The 16,528-nt window shown below is 40.0% G+C and overlaps 1 protein-coding gene and 1 long non-coding RNA gene across 3 annotated transcripts; both read right to left on the bottom strand.

Moving 5' to 3' along the window:
* Positions 1 to 328: 328 nt before the first annotated feature.
* Positions 329 to 4,376, bottom strand: LOC122138857. Its single transcript, XR_006155840.1, has 2 exons — positions 4,223 to 4,376; positions 329 to 1,411 (listed from the first exon to the last, which is right to left on the bottom strand). It is a non-coding gene; the product is annotated as an uncharacterized LOC122138857 (long non-coding RNA).
* Positions 4,377 to 4,392: 16 nt separating this feature from the next.
* LOC109047691 lies at positions 4,393 to 14,048 on the bottom strand. 2 transcript variants are annotated; one of them, XM_042733616.1, is made up of 7 exons: positions 13,780 to 14,048; positions 10,198 to 10,440; positions 6,726 to 7,315; positions 6,355 to 6,534; positions 5,845 to 5,985; positions 5,523 to 5,577; positions 4,393 to 5,351 (listed from the first exon to the last, which is right to left on the bottom strand). In XM_042733616.1, the coding sequence occupies exons 2-7, from the start codon at positions 10,397 to 10,399 to the stop codon at positions 5,278 to 5,280; spliced, it is 1,242 nt and encodes a 413-aa protein (XP_042589550.1). In that variant the 5' UTR covers positions 10,400 to 10,440; positions 13,780 to 14,048; the 3' UTR covers positions 4,393 to 5,277. The 2 variants fall into 2 exon arrangements, with proteins under 2 accessions (XP_042589550.1, XP_042589551.1); XM_042733617.1 differs by lacking the exons at positions 10,198 to 10,440; positions 13,780 to 14,048 and adding an exon at positions 7,563 to 7,746 and having other exon boundaries at positions 4,397 to 5,351.
* Positions 14,049 to 16,528: the final 2,480 nt, after the last annotated feature.

Here is a 16,528-nt window from a genome sequence, read left to right as displayed (position 1 = left end):
ATGGCACAGTGTACTGTTAAAAAAAGTTCCATTAAAAAACGGAAAAAGTGCTGGTAATTAATTACCAGCACTTTTTCCGTTATTGTACGGGCACTTCCGTAAACCTTAAAACGGATATTTCCGTAGATTTACCTGAGTTTTTCTGTACCATTGACGGACACTTCCGTCAAACCTAAAATGGAAAATTCCGTATTTTCCGTAAATTTTTGTGTTATTGTACGGACAAAAAAAGTACTCAATCCGTACCATTTACGGACACTTCAGTCATCCTAAAATGTTTAATTCCATACAGTTCTCTATACCGTTTATCATCAATAAAGCACAAATGTAGAATCACAACAATTATTTATTTCCTTTAACAGCTGCCAGTGCTTTAAAGTGATTGCACTTTTTGTGGTGAATGAATTGCAATATTTACATTACAACCATTAAAACATTCAGAACATCACCTTCACATTCAGAGCAATTTTACATACATAAACCAGCTGTTCTCTCAAAGAACTACAGCCATGTCCTTTAACTGGGAGCTGCCAAATCTAGCAACTTTTTAGCACCCACAGGCTGACAGGCATTAATAACAAATGGATTTGTTAAAGACATTGACAAAATAAGACAATAAAACTGCCAGCATTGCTGTTGCTGTCTCACCTGTCAGTGCAAAATGAGGAGCCCCCTCCAGGAGGATGCAGAAACCTACACCTCCAACTCCACATATCACACCGACAGGCAGAGCTCTGCAACCAGTGTCTGACCTTTCTACAAAAAACAAATAGAACATTAGAAGTATTACATTATACAACTTTTCTATAAAACATCAGTGCAGCAATAACAACCATGACCTTAGAAGGATGACTCTGTGCAACATGCCATAAAGAGATTTCTGCAAAAAATAAAACTTAAAACTTACACCTCCAACTCCACATTGACAGGCAAAGCTCTACCTGGAATGACAAATATCGCCCACCTTCCCTCCCCCTTAACATGGGGGATTTGAAACTGCAGCATGTGTGTTGTGGGCATCTAGTTAAAACATCTGAACTCACATAATACTGTAAAAATCTGTATTTCTACTCCCAAGCCCCATGTTTTTGGATTTGCCTGTGTGTGTGTGTGTACATTCAGTCCAAAAAGGTATTTTCTGAGCTTTGAGAACAGCTCAAATGGCCCACTCAGATTCCTTCTGCTTGCATTCAAATTCCTTCAGCTGAGAAACCAGCTTGCACACCTGTGGAGGAATGAAGTGCCGTTTCTTCCCCTTCTTCTCTGCCTTGGAGCCTCGCTCAGGATTGATCCCAAAGAAAACTTATAATAATAAAAAAAATTATAATAAAAGTGAGATGCAGACAAAGTTTGCACGTGTAGTGTGGCTTGACAGGAGTGGAGCAGTTCAATAAAATCATACATTTGTTTTCTTCAATGTCGGATATCGCCAAGTAGTAAGGCACGAGGACACAGGATTGCTAACAAAAAAAAGGTTTTATTTTACTCAAAAATAAGAAAAAGGTCTCAGTTACAAAATAAATCAACTTGTTCTAACAAATAATCTAGCTAGACTTTAATAAAGTAAACAAAACAATTTTTAATTCAATATAACGAAACTTAAGAAGAACTGAACAAACAACAAAACTAACCCCCTAAATGAGACAACAGACAGGTATTTATCACAGACGGTGCTCTCACTTAAACAAGGCCAGGGGAAAACATACAATCAACACTTTATAAAACAAACAAATTAGTTACAAGTTATCTAATCAAAGTAAATAGAGTAACAAACATAACAATCTAATAATACAAAACAACCAAATATTAATACTAAAAATAAATTGGAACCAATCAGAAATATAACTTCATTTCTTCACCCCCCCATGACATAGCATCCAGTTGGTATCGTCCAGTGGAATGCTCAGACCATAAATATTGACTGCCGCACGCGCCTCAGCCTTTTGTCAGTCAAGACCGCGATGACGGAAAGACACACACCTGAGTCAACGCCATTCATCCAACCTCCATGCCACGGTAACTTAAACTCAAATAGAAACAAAGATAAGGAAACAGAAATAGTACAACGCAAGCCAGTAAGTGTGCACTCCAAACCAACGACGAAGTACTAACATGTATAAATAAAGCTTTGCAATTTGTCAAACAAAGTCTGTGTAGTGATTTTCTTATACATAAACCTTAAATCCTATACCATAAATTCAAATATAAATGAATAATAAAAAGGAAGAAAATAACTATCAGTATGTAAATGAATATATGTATCGTGAATGAATGCGTTGATGTCCTTTATCAATGTGTGGCCACAGGTTCGGCCATCACACACCCCCTCCCTTCAGGCATCTCGTGGATACAACGAGAAAAGTAGTCAGCGGTCACATTGGACTTGCCCGGAACGTGCTGGACAGTGAACCGGAAAGGCTGCATAGCCAGATCCCACCGTGTGATCCTCCCATTGGTATCTTTCATCCTTTCCAGCCACTGGAGAGCTTTATGGTCCGTTTCCAACTTGAACTCCCTTCCAAGTAGGTAATATCTCAAGGAGTCTAGGGCCCATTTAACTGCCAAACATTCCTTCTCTATTGTCGAATAGCGGACTTCCCTTGGAAAGAGTTTGCGGCTAATGAAAGCCACAGGCCGTCGCTCACCAGGTGGTCCCTGTAACAACACAGCCCCTATGCCCCTCTCAGAGGCATCCGTCTGCACAATAAATTCTTGATCAAAGTCTGGACTGTACAGCACAGCATTTTCTCTTAACGCCGATTGAATATCTCGAAAGGCCGTCATCCTTTCTTCTGACCACTGGCATTGATTTGGACATCGAACCCCCACCATATCTGTCAACAGGGCAGCCCTGCTAGAAAAGTGAGGGATAAAACGATTATAAAATCCCGCCATTCCCAGAAAGGACCTGAGTTCCTTACGTGTCTGAGGAATGGGAGCTTCCTCTAATGCCTGGACCTCAGTCTGTAATAAGCTGAATTGATGTTGGAGAGCTCTAAATCGTCGCTCCTGTTCTCCATACTCCTGCTTCCTTGCTGCCTCCCGGACATCCATTTTCGCCATAAATGGGCTCGAAAACAGGCCAGTCAAATCACCCAATGATGGTTCTCTACTTGCTGCCTCCTTTTCCCCATCAAACACCTCTTCGTCTATAGTCCTCTCCTCATCTCTTTCTTCTCGCTCAGTTGGAGCAAGCTTAGGAACTCCTTTCTTTGGCGGTCGACTCATAACTCCTCAAAAAATATAATTAAACAAGAGGGGGGAAAAAAACAAAAACCTGTGTCCTCTACTGGCTCATCCCACCGCTGCCACCATATGTCGGATATCGCCAAGTAGTAAGACACGAGGACACAGGATTGCTAACTTAAAAAAAAAAAAGGTTTTTATTTTACTCAAAAATAAAAAAAAGGTCTCAGTTACAAAATAAATCAACTTATTCTAACAAATAATCTAGCTAGACTTTAATAAAGTAAACAAAACAAGTTTTAATTCAATATAACGAAACTTAAGAAGAACTGAACAGAACAAAACTAACCCCCTAAATGAGACAACAGACAGGTATTTATCTCAGACGGTGAGCTCACTTAAACAAGACAGGGGAAAACATACAATCAACACTTTATAAACCAACAAATTAGTTACAAGTTATCTAATCAAAGTAAATAGAGTAACAAACAAAACAATCTAATAATACAAAACAACAAATATTAATACTAAAAATAAATTGGAACCAATCAGAAATATAACTTCATTTCTTCACCCCCCCATGACATAGCATCCAGTTGGTATCGTCCAGTGGAATGCTCAGACCATAAATATTGACTGCCGCACGCGCCTCAGCCTTTTGTCAGTCAAGACCGCGATGACGGAAAGACACACACCTGAGTCAACGCCATTCATCCAACCTCCATGCCACGGTAACTTAAACTCAAATAGAAACAAAGATAAGGAAACAGAAATAGTACAACGCAAGCCAGTAAGTGTGCACTCCAAACCAACGAACGAAGTACTAACATGTATAAATAAAGCTTTGCAATTTGTCAAACAAAGTCTGTGTAGTGATTTTCTTATACATAAACCTTAAAATCCTATACCATAAATTCAAATATAAATGAATAATAAAAAGGAAGAAAATAACTATCAGTATGTAAATGAATATATGTATCGTGAATGAATGCGTTGATGTCCTTTATCAATGTGTGGCCACAGGTTCGGCCATCACATTCAATATGCCCCTATGTGTGAACCTCTCTATCATTCTAGTTGACCATCTGTCTAGTACCCAATGTTGTTGTGGTGCTGGTGCCAGTGGCTAAGCTTATCTCTTCCTTTGTCTTTTCAAGACACATGCATTCACACTGCGCATATACAGAAATCTTTGCAAGGGCGAGAAGTCTGCTTATCACCAACACATGACAGCATGCATCCTCAACATGTGTGCAGGGATATTATAAATGCACAGAACACAGAAGGGGATAGAAAACACAGTTGGCATCGTCCTATCAAAAGGTGTAACAGCACATTTGAACACGGACTGTCCTGGGGGTTTACTCAAACATGGAGTGGAGCAACTGTGACATTCAGTGCATGTTACACATCAAAGTATTAACATTTGGGCATGAATCCAGCATGTATTATTTTTTAAATGAATATGTTTAGTCTTTGCTTCTGGAGGGGGTCCCTGGAACAACATATTTTGAGGTTGGAGTCTGCAGCCAAATACATTTCAGTTTGTGTGTCTTTGACATGAAAAGGTTTGACCACCACTGACATAACCTGGTCTCAGGTGCTAATGGTTTTAAAGAGATAGCTCAAACGAATTTTGTGTCAAGAAACCATTCTAAGAAAAATATGTTTTTGCTCCATTTCCCAACTAGAATCATGTTATGTTTGTTTTGTCTTTGATTGACTTGGGACACTATGTAAAGCAAAAAGCATGTTACCTGCAATATTTAAAAATATGACATTTATTCCAACAATAGTCTTCAACAGGGAGCTACGAAATCTACGAACAAATCCATATTCAGGGGGATCATAAGCCAATAACAGCTGATCTAAAAGCTCACAGCATGTGGCGACACATTTTGAGCTTGTACATCTCAGACAAAGGGGTTTGGTGTAGATTGACAAAAAGCAGGTCGGGTGCAGAAAGGCACGGCAAAGTCACATTTACAAAGTATTTCCAAACAATGAGTGCATACCTTTGCATGAATTCGAGAGTAAAAGCCATCTCCGGGTATTGGATGTTGCAGACATAAAACATGGAGAAGACGTAGCTCAAGGCCACAATGGGAGAGGTGATGTGGTCATGACAAGTAACCCATCAAGAGCAATCTTGAATTGCTGGTCACCTAACACAGATAAAAAAAAAGATAAAGAAAAAAAATAACAATTCTGAGCACCATGTACAAAAAAAAATAATCCTATATTTTAAGGCAAGCAAAACATTTCTTTAATAAATACGACAAAACAACAGCTTATAAAACTGCTCGCTGAGATACAAAAAATATTTAACTACAAACCTCTGACTAGGATGCATGGGGTCACTGGGAGTTCGACTTCAGGATCTGCAGAGATCTGTTTTGGTGACAGACATGACACATGAATTAATGTTTCCAGTGCACACAAACCTGCTGGCAAATTGACTATCTGCTAGTGTCTTCATCAGACAGAGGTAGCCATTAAGCACAGACATTATTGTAAATAGTTTATAGAGAGAGAGTTTATAGAGAATATCAGCAGCACAATTAGGGGAATCTATACTTCATACTGTGATTGGTAACTTGGTTCACCACTGGATGCAAATAATTATCTTGCACACAGTTTAAAATTTACAACATCTACCTCTTTTTTGTCGAAGAGTTTATAAGAGTCTTCCTTGAAGTATTTTGCAATGCCACAGATGAGCTGTATTGTACCTTCGCCCGTCTTCATCCCTTTGGAGTCAAGGAAGTCATTGATCCCCTTTTCTTTTTTGGAAAGTTCCTGTTCAAGGTTCAAGGTGTTAATTTTGTACAGGTACATAAGACTAACACTCATTTTCGTTTGGCCTCCAAAAAATGCAGCTATGGAGAGAATTAAAAAAAAAAAAATTCGAATTATTTCTTTTTCATTTGCAACCTGTTCTGTTTTGATCTCAAATGTTCTGCTTTTTTGGTTGCCACTTCCTGATTTTTGGTCTCAAATCTATTCTGTTTGATTGTTCATCCAATTTATTCTATTTGATTGGTTGCCAGTTTATCTTTTTTGGTCTCAACTCTCTTTTTGGTTGCAAATCTTTTTTTGATTGATTAATAAAGACAAAATTCTCTCCATATGGAGCAACACAGCACAATAATAACAGTAACAACACACCTGTGCCAGCTTGTTTTGTACAGAGAAGCCAAGGAGTTTAGATGCATGATCAAACAGGTGAGGAACTTCAAACAGGAACGGCCACTCGTCCTTTACAACGCCAATAGGGGTATCAGCATCGTTGAGGATTTCACGCTGAATGGGATATGTTTCAGTCATCAATTTTCGAACAGATGACTCCTAAAGATATGAGGCAGTTAGTCAAACAGTCGAACAGTCAGTCAAACTAACCAATTAAAATAATAAAACAGGGTATCAATTTCAATAGACTATGGGCGTAGTGATGTCAGACGATCTACAATTTCACAATGTGTCCTACAATTTCACGTGTCCTTACAACACAAGAAAATAATGGATGATTGGAGACCCACCTGAAGATCCCGGGTTTGAAAGGCACGTTTCAAGTCATCTCGTTTAGACAGCAGGTCTTCTCTACACACAGTCCCCTCAATGATTGGATCCCATGCCACACATCCATACAGATCTGAATTCCTGGGCCTTTTCTTTGTTGAATTTTCACCCCCTGCTCGCCTCTTCAGTGAGCTTTGTGGCCTCTTCATATTTTCAATTCTGTGTTCCAGCTGACGAATGACAGTTTCAGAACCATCTTTTGCAAAAGGTTTGTTTCCAAACGGCTCTGTCAGCTTGAAGGAGGCAGGATATTGTCCTACAATCATACTGGCGAGTTCCCTCAGCTTTTGTCTACCAGGTCTTCCTGGGTGTTTGTGGAGGTAATCTTCAGCGACGATCTGAACCATCTCTCGTCTGTCTTTCCCCATTATGTACTTCTTTCCACGCAACTCATCCATGACTTTTGAGGGAAAGTTGTGCCATGGTACAGAATATGTGTCTTGGGATGGGGAGTCGGCTGTCTCAGGTGGTGTTGAGGGCAGCTGAAACCTCTGTGGCTCAGGTGTTGATGAGGGGCCAGGCCTGGTGAACTGCGGTGGAGCTTGTGAATCTATGGATGACATGACACACATCTCCATAAATTAAACACATCACGATTGTTACGAATCAATTAATACATTGGTCCTCAATGTCCAGTTTGGGTCCACCAGGAATACAAATGGACCTAATTACGAAAACCAATTATAGGGTAGTTATTGCCATGTACAGCTGATGGCAACCTTTTTTTTTTTTCTTTTTTTTAATCAACCTTTGTAGTCTCAGAAAACTTGCATTAAAACAGAGGGGCAAAAACTCACCTGCTTCCAATGCTTTGACAGCTCTGACGAATCTTTTGCACTGAATGAATGGCAGAGTGTCTTTAATGTCCTCCGGGTCCACAAGGCTCAGGTCATCTACAGAGAGAACTCCTAATTCCTCCAGTTTAGCCATGAGTGTATCCATCTGATCGCTACTGAGCGATGGCATTGCTTTCTTGACATAGTTTTTTCACAAGTTCCATGTTGGTGTGTGTTAAGAGGAATGAGCACCGAGTACCTCTCTGGTAAGAATAAAGTGGATGATAATCATCAAATTTGTTCAAATCATGGCAACTGAAACGGGTCAGAAGCATTTTTCATCAAGTTCATAGAGTCCAAGCTCAGGTACCCAGCTGGCAGTTTTTTCCTCTCGAAGCAAAAGTAGGACAGTAGTATCATTTTTTTACAAAAATGCTTGCTATTTTGTCCTAACTGCAGTTGTCCTTTTGCATAGCTCAGTAAGACCAGCATTCCATTTGCATATGTAGTGCCTTTAACCTGCAACTCTCTCTCTGAACAACTGAGTTACTTGAGTTCAAATCAAAAATTCTTCAAACACTGTCTTTATGTTCTGGTCATAGAGCTCTGGATAGAACCGTGTTGAGTCTGAGACATGAACCTGGGGACTAAACAAGGTACCACAAGACTGATAAGCCTGAAGCAACTGGTGCCGTTCAGCCAGAGACTTGGTAACATTTATGAAGTTCTTACTTGCCCTAATGCACCTTTTAAAATAAGAATGTTTTGATTCAAAGCGCATTGTCCAAGTATATATGAGTAGGCCAAATTGTAAAGTCAAGTGTGCATAGTGAAGCAGATAGTGGTGTTTCGGTCTAAGTTGAACTCTTGGAAATAACTCTTGCCTCAATTCCACATACAGTTCAATCAGTCCCTTCATGAAAGCAATCTGCGACTCTGATAGCCGAGGTGCACAGACAAATTCAACAAGCTCCCTCAGAAGTAGTACCAGTCCCCATACTTCATTATCAGCATCTTCAATTGTGTCATGCACCAAAACAGGCAAGAATCTCAAAAGCCACCTGTTTTGGGCTGCATGCCCTCCAAGCCTTGCTCCTGTAGTGGGAATAGTGTTTAGCTTGTCGCTGCTTTCACCAGGAAATGATTTGATTCTTTCATCAAGAACCTCATAACTGAACCACTTTTGTGTTCTGATTAAGAACTGCAAAAACAATGCCAAATCATAATCTACTACCCCCTCAAACAGATCATGAGCTAAACAAGCTGGTAAGCCTGGCTGACACACATGAAAGTTGGACAGTTTGTTGAAAACACTGTCACATTTCACACCATGATGAGTGTGTACTTCATCGTTACTTTCCAGAAAACCGCACAGTCTCATTATGATCAGCTGGATTTCTATGAGTGAAAACTGTGAGAGGGTTCGACTGAAATTCACTTTTTGTTGCCAAACAGTATCTGCAGAAATATTGAGCTGTGCTGAGATTTTCTGTAAAGATCAAACAGGTGAGGAACTTCAAACAGGAACGGCCACTCGTCCTTTACAACGCCAATAGGGGTATCAGCATCGTTGAGGATTTCACGCTGAATGGGATATGTTTCAGTCATCAATTTTTCGAACAGATGACTCCTAAAGATATGAGGCAGTTAGTCAAACAGTCGAACAGTTAGTCAAACTAACCAATTAAAATAATAAAACAGGGTATCAATTTCAACAGACTATGGGCGTAGTGATGTCAGATGATCTACAATTTCACAATGTGTCCTACAATTTCACGTGTCCTTACAACACAAGAAAATAATGGATGATTGCAGACAGACCTGAAGATCGCGGGTTTGAAAGGCACGTTTCAAGTCATCTCGTTTAGACAGCAGGTCTTCTCTACACACAGTCCCCTCAGTGATTGGATCCCATGCCACACATCCATACAGATCTGAATTCCTGGGCCTTTTCTTTGTTGAATTTTCACCCCCTGCTCGCCTCTTCAGTGAGCTTTGTGGCCTCTTCATATTTTCAATTCTGTGTTCCAGCTGACGAAAGACAGTTTCAGAACCATCTTTTGCATAAGGTTTGTTTCCAAACGGCTCTGTCAGCTTGAAGGAGGCAGGATATTGTCCTACAATCATACTGGCAAGTTCCCTCAGCTTTTGTCTACCAGGTCTTCCTGGGTGTTTGTGGAGGTAATCTTCAGCGACGATCCGAACCATCTCTCGTCTGTCTTTCCCCATTATGTACTTCTTTTCACGCAACTCATCCATGACTTTTGAGGGAAATTTGTGCCATGGTACAGAATATGTGTCTTGGGATGGGGAGTCGGCTGTCTCAGGTGGTGTTGAGGGCAGCTGAAATCTCTGTGGCTCAGGTGTTGATTGAGGGGCCAGACCTGGTGAACTGCAGTGGAGCTTGTGAATCTATGGATGACATGACACACATCTCCATAAATTAAACACATCATGATTGTTACGAATCAATTAATACATTGGTCCTCAATGTCCAGTTTGGGTCCACCAGGAATACAAATGGACCTAATTACGAAAACCAATTATAGGGTAGTTATTGCCATGTACAGCTGATGGCAACCTTTTTTTTTCATTTTTTTAATCAACCTTTGTAGTCTCAGAAAACTTGCATTAAAACAGAGGGGCAAAAACTCACCTGCTTCCAATGCTTTGACAGCTCTGACGAATCTTTTGCACTGAATGAATGGCAGAGTGTCTTTAATGTCCTCCGGGTCCACAAGGCTCAGGTCATCTACAGAGAGAACTCCTAATTCCTCCAGTTTAGCCATGAGTGTATCCATCTGATCGCTACTGAGCGATGGCATTGCTTTCTTGACATAGTTTTTCACAAGTTCCATGTTGGTGTGTGTTTAAGAGGAATGAGCCACCGAGTACCTCTCTGGTAAGAATAAAGTGGATGATAATCATCAAATTTGTTCAAATCATGGCAACTGAACAGGTCAGAAGCATTTTCATCAAGTTCATAGAGTCCAAGCTCAGGTACCCAGCTGGCAGTTTTCCCTCGAAGCAAAAGTAGGACAGTAGTATCATTTTTTACAAAAATGCTTGCTACTTGTCCTAACTGCAGTTGTCCTTTGGCATAGCTCAGTAAGACCAGCATTCCATTTGCATATGTAGTGCCTTTAACCTGCACTCTCTCTGTGACAACTGAGTTACTTGAGTTCAAATCAAATTCTTCAAACACTGTCTTTATGTTCTGGTCATAGAGCTCTGGATAGAACCGTGTTGAGTCTGAGACATGAACCTGGGGACTAAACAAGGTACCACAAGACTGATAAGCCTGAAGCAACTGGTGCCGTTCAGCCAGAGACTTGGTTACATTTATGCAGTTCTTACTTGCCCTAATGCACCTTTTAAAATAAGAATGTTTTGATTCAAAGCGCATTGTCCAAGTATATATGAGTGGGCCAAATTGTAAAGTCAAGTGTGCATAGTGAAGCAGATAGTGGTGTTTCGGTCTAAGTTGAACTCTTGGAAATAGCTCTTGCCTCAATTCCACATACAGTTCAATCAGTCCCTTCATGAAAGCAATCTGCGACTCTGATAGCCGAGGTGCACAGACAAATTCAACAAGCTCCCTCAGAAGTAGTACCAGTCCCCATACTTCATTATCAGCATCTTCAATTGTGTCATGCACCAAAACAGGCAAGAATCTCAAAAGCCACCTGTTTTGGGCTGCATGCCCTCCAAGCCTTGCTCCTGTAGTGGGAATAGTGTTTAGCTTGTCGCTGCTTTCACCAGGAAATGATTTGGTTCTTTCATCAAGAACCTCATAACTGAACCACTTTTTGTATTCTGATTAAGAACTGCAAAAACAATGCCAAATCATAATCTACTACCCCCTCAAACAGATCATGAGCTAAACAAGCTGGTAAGCCTGGCTGACACATGAAAGTTGGACAGTTTGTTGAAAACACTGTCACATTTCACACCGTGATGAGTGTGTACTTCATCGTTACTTTCCAGAAATCGCACAGTCTCATTATGATCAGCTGGATTTCTATGAGTGAAAACTGTGAGAGGGTTCGACTGAAATTCACTTTTTGTTGCCAAACAGTATCTGCAGAAATATTGAGCTGTGCTGAAATTTTCTGTAAAGCCACCAATCATGTGGGAGCCCAGATTATCTCCCATTATGCACGCAACAGTGCCTTTATATATCTTTCCATTGAAAGATATGCCCCTTTCCTCCAGCTCACACAAGTCTGACACTAGCTTATTGAAAATCTTATCCATTCCAAAGTATTTGCAATCTTTCTCTACACAGAGTAATGCCAACTGTATCTGATCAACAGTTGATCGTTGGTGTGGATGAAAATTTCCAAGTGTGAAGTAGACAGCCAATACTTTATGCTTTGTCTTGGCAGATCCGAGTGGATTAGCCACCTCAAAAGCATCCTGAAAGAGCATTACCTTTAAACTGTCTGGGTCTGAGGAAAACATGGCATTGGATTTGATGGCCCACCCATCAGTGACATCACAGAGTACATCATCTTCAGAATTTGAACTAGGACTGTGCTGATCTAAACCTTGCTGTTTCAGAATTACTTTGAGGATTTCCAGTATTGGGATGTAATGATAGTGCCTCTTCTGGCCACTGCGATTGCGTCCAAGAAAGACTTCAACAGGTTCAACATAGTCATAGTGTGACTTGTAATATTTCAGCCTCTTGTGTCCCTTGTTCATAGGGCTCTGCTCGTATACACTATTCCCAAGAGATGTTACAGTCTCCTTTGGAACACCATACTGTCCCAGTTCACGGGCTAGTGCATCCACAGTATATTCCTGTTGAATATCACTTATAGTTCTCATTTAATTTGCTATTTCTGTTATTGTGGAGGCTGGGACCAAATATTTTGCCTGTAAACCCAAGTAAAACTGAGCAAGACTCTCTGTGAAGTTGTCTTTCACTTGATCACTGCAGAAATTATCACTTTGTTCTGCATCAATGTTAAAACTTTCAGGTTCTTCAAGTTCTACAGGTTCTACATGTGATCCTTCACCTTGGAAAGACCGTTCTGTTAGTTCACATATATGAACTGGGGCTATCTTGGTAACATCCCACCCTTTATGGTATCTGGAAATATGCGTTAAAAAGGATGACTTTACATTGAATGTCTTAGAACATCCATCAAAGGGACATGTTACAGTCAAACCCTCATCTATGTGACCACTCAAATGACGCTTTAAAGTTTTAAGATCAGCATATTCACTGCTGCAAAAATTAAACGAGCACTTTAACTGTACAGACACATTGCGGTTCCATGTTTGTGTGCTCCTACTGTCTACATGTGCTCGTGACATACAGTATGCACAGCAAGGCTACTGTATGTGTTAAGCTTCCTTCTGCAATCCCTATGGCCACATAAAAAAAATACATTATTATTATTTCTGTGTGTTCGGCAGTGTTTCACAAATGTTACAAGTCAACATGTTTAAGAGATTGAATTTGCCAAGTGAAGGATAGACAGAATCAATATGAAAACAATAAATTCAGATCAGCACAGTGAAGCACATTCACTTTTCAGATACCTTCAAATAAGCAATCTGTTTTGGGCTGCATGGGCCACTCTCTTTGGGCTGCAATGTTTTCCTCACTGCTTTTTTCACTTTAGGGAATGGAAAGTCTTATAATGCACAGGGGAAATCTGATTCTACTTAATCATCACCCCTTTTAATTATTGCCATTTTCAGTTGTATGGTAACGTAACACAGCGAGCTATAACAATACACACACAGGTGGCTAATTTGCACACACACACGCTTCAAAATTACGCGAAACGCACACATTCAGATGTCGACATGAAACACACACGACTACCAACTGCCTATTGAGACCAATTTAATGTACGAGGGGGAACAAAAAATGGGCTTTTGACATACCCGGTACTTAGGAAGCGCAGCCGACATGCTAGTGCTAACGCAGCTAGCAGCAAAGGTCCCGTGCTCAGCTGCGAGCCACACTACCCTGTATAGCTCCGGTTGGAATGCTGCTAAAAACCTAGAAACCTTAGAGACAAAATTAACCAACTAATAATTTGTCCTACATTTCATGGGGGAAAGGCGACTGTCTGGCGAGGGGTGCCAGAACAGAACGCCCGCCATGCAGACGTAAATGAACAGAAAACGTGCTTATCATGTGTTTAACATGTTTTAACTCAATATATTTTGTTTGAGAGGTGGCACTCCATTCCTATTCTCATTACACACAACCAACCTGTTTCCAACTTTCCATGTGACTCGCAGAACTTCAGGCTGGCACTGACCGCACTGAGTGTAATGGCGTCGGAAAATTCTGGCTGGGGGAGAAAATTCTACCCATACTGCCTTGTGCAACAGCAAACTTTCCGTATTTCGCAAAACGGAGCGAATCCGTAGCAAATCCACGGTAAAGGGACCCCTAAATTTAAGGATCGTGCTGGAAAATGCATTGTTCTTCACCAAACTGTTGTTGGGTTGTTGGAAGAAGTTGCTGTTGGAGGGTGTTTTGGTACCATTCTTTATTCATGGCTGTGTTTTTGGGCAGAATTGTGAGTGAGCCCACTCCCTTGGATGAGAAGCAACCCCACACATGAATGGTGTCAGGATGCTTTACTGTTGGCATGACACAGGACTGATGGTAGCGCTCACCTTTTCTTCTCTCCAGACAAGCCTTTTTTCCAGATGCCCCCAAACAATCGGAAAGGGGCTTCATCGGAGAATATGACTTTGCCCCAGTCCTCAGCAGTCCATTCACTATACTTTCTGCAGAAGATCAATCTGTCCCTGATGTTTTGTTTGGAGAGAAGTGGCTTCTTTGCTGCCCTTCTTGACACCAGGCCATCTTCCAAAAGTCTTCGCCTCACTGTGCGTGCAGATGCGCTCACACCTGCCGGCTGCCATTCCTGAGCAAGCTCTGCACTGGTGGCACTCCGATCCCGCAGCTGAATCCTCTTTAGGAGACGATCCTGGCGCTTGCTGGACTTTCTTGGACGCCCTGAAGCCTTCTTTACAAGAATTGAACCTCTTTCCTTGAAGTTCTTGATGAACCTATAAATTGTTGATTTAGGTGCAATCTTAGTAGCCACAAAATCCTTGCCTGTGAAGCCATTTTTTATGCAACGCAATGATGGCTGCACGCGTTTCTTTGCAGGTCACCATGGTTAACAATGGAAGAACAATGATTTCAAGCATCACCCTCCTTTTAACATGTCAAGTCTGCCATTCTAACCCAATCAGCCTGACATAATGATCTCCAGCCTTGTGTTAACATGTCAAGTCTGCCATGAGTTAACAAGATGATTACTGAAATGATCTCAGCAGGTCCTTTAATGACAGCAATGAAATGCAGTGGAAAGGTTTTTTTTTTGGGATTAAGTTAATTTTCATGGCAAAGAAGGACTATGCAATTCATCTGATCATTCTTCATAACATTCTGGAGTATATGCAAATTGCTATTATAAAAACTTAAGCAGCAACTTTTCCAATTTCCAATATTTATGTTATTCTCAAAACTTTTGGCCACGACTGTATATTGTATAGGCCTTCATACAACGCATGCTTGTGTTTTTAAGAATGTAACTAAGCTTCTGTTCATCAATATCTGCTCTGGTGTAAATAATAATAATTAAAAAAAGTCTATCACGTAAACTGTAAATAACACTGACAATAAATGTTCTATGTGGTAATTGTGTTCTTTTTTTTCCTGTAAATTACTAATAGTATCAGTGACCATCACAATAATGTTAATAATGCAGTTTATTTGCGTAAACAGCATGCTTACTTTTTTATTTCAGATAAATAATAACCTGTTGCAAAGCGAGCCAATGCAAATAAGCTTCCCACTCAGGAATCTGGAACACAGCTAAGACCAAGCGAGGCACACACTCCCATCTCTTCAAAGTCTCTTAAAAAAAGAATGTCCTTCAGAGCACATAAACAATATACATTTTGGAAATGGCAGGTATCCAGAATCCAGGATTTAAATGGTTAAAGTTTTGCAATTTCCAACATTTCTGAGAGGAGTCACATGAGTAATCTACTGGACTCTTTCATTGGTCAGAAGTGCGACATTATATTCAGGGGTTTGGCTCAGAGTGGGACAACACCTTCTTTGGCCTTCAGCTTTTTCCCCCTTAATACTCACTAGCTCATGTCATCTTGATTGTTCTGGTGCAGATCCAAGTGTAATTGTTTACTTGTGCCTAAATTGACTGAACTAAAGCAGAAAATGTGACAGACGTTCATTTATATATTTCAACATGACACATGAGTCTGCATTTATTTGATCCAAAATAAAGAAAGTTGCATTTACTAAAGCAGTAATATTGTGAAATATTTTTGCTATTTAAAATAACTGCTTTCTATTTGAATATATTTTAAAATGTAATATATTCCTGTGATCAAAGCTAAATTTTCAACATCATTACTCCAGTCTTACTCCAAGTTTAACAATATACACTATACCATTTAAAAGCTGGGAGTCTGTATATATATATACTTATTTAGCACACAAGTGATGATAAATACAATAATCATGTTAGAAACGATGCTGTTCTTTCAATTAATAAAAAAAATCATCTCTTTTCAAAATTAATAATAATAATAATAATAAATGTTTTTTTTTGAGTAACAAATCAGAATATTAGAATGATTTCTGAAAGATTGTGTGACTGGAGTAATGATGCTAAAAATTCAGCTTTGAAAGTCAGCTTTGATTGTTCCTAATAAACTGTTTAACTGCACTCGCAAGTGAATTTCAAGTTATTTTGTGGGATAATTAAATATATTCTAAATAAACTACAAACCTAAAAATATATACATTTATTTTTTCCTCACATTCTTTCTTGTAACTCTTCCCTCTCGGTCACTCACCTGACTGAAAGGCTTATTATGCAGCTCATTATGTGGGTCTTTGTCTTCTCAGGTGTGAATCACACAAATATTCATAATAGTTGACGCCTACTCGCATATGCCCTTTTAAAACA

The sequence above is a fragment of the Cyprinus carpio genome, chromosome B11, assembly GCF_018340385.1.
Source record: "Cyprinus carpio isolate SPL01 chromosome B11, ASM1834038v1, whole genome shotgun sequence".
Classification (NCBI taxonomy): Eukaryota; Metazoa; Chordata; class Actinopteri; order Cypriniformes; family Cyprinidae; genus Cyprinus; species Cyprinus carpio.
Note: the sequence above shows the minus strand (reverse complement) of the source record. Positions and strands in the feature narration are given on the sequence as shown.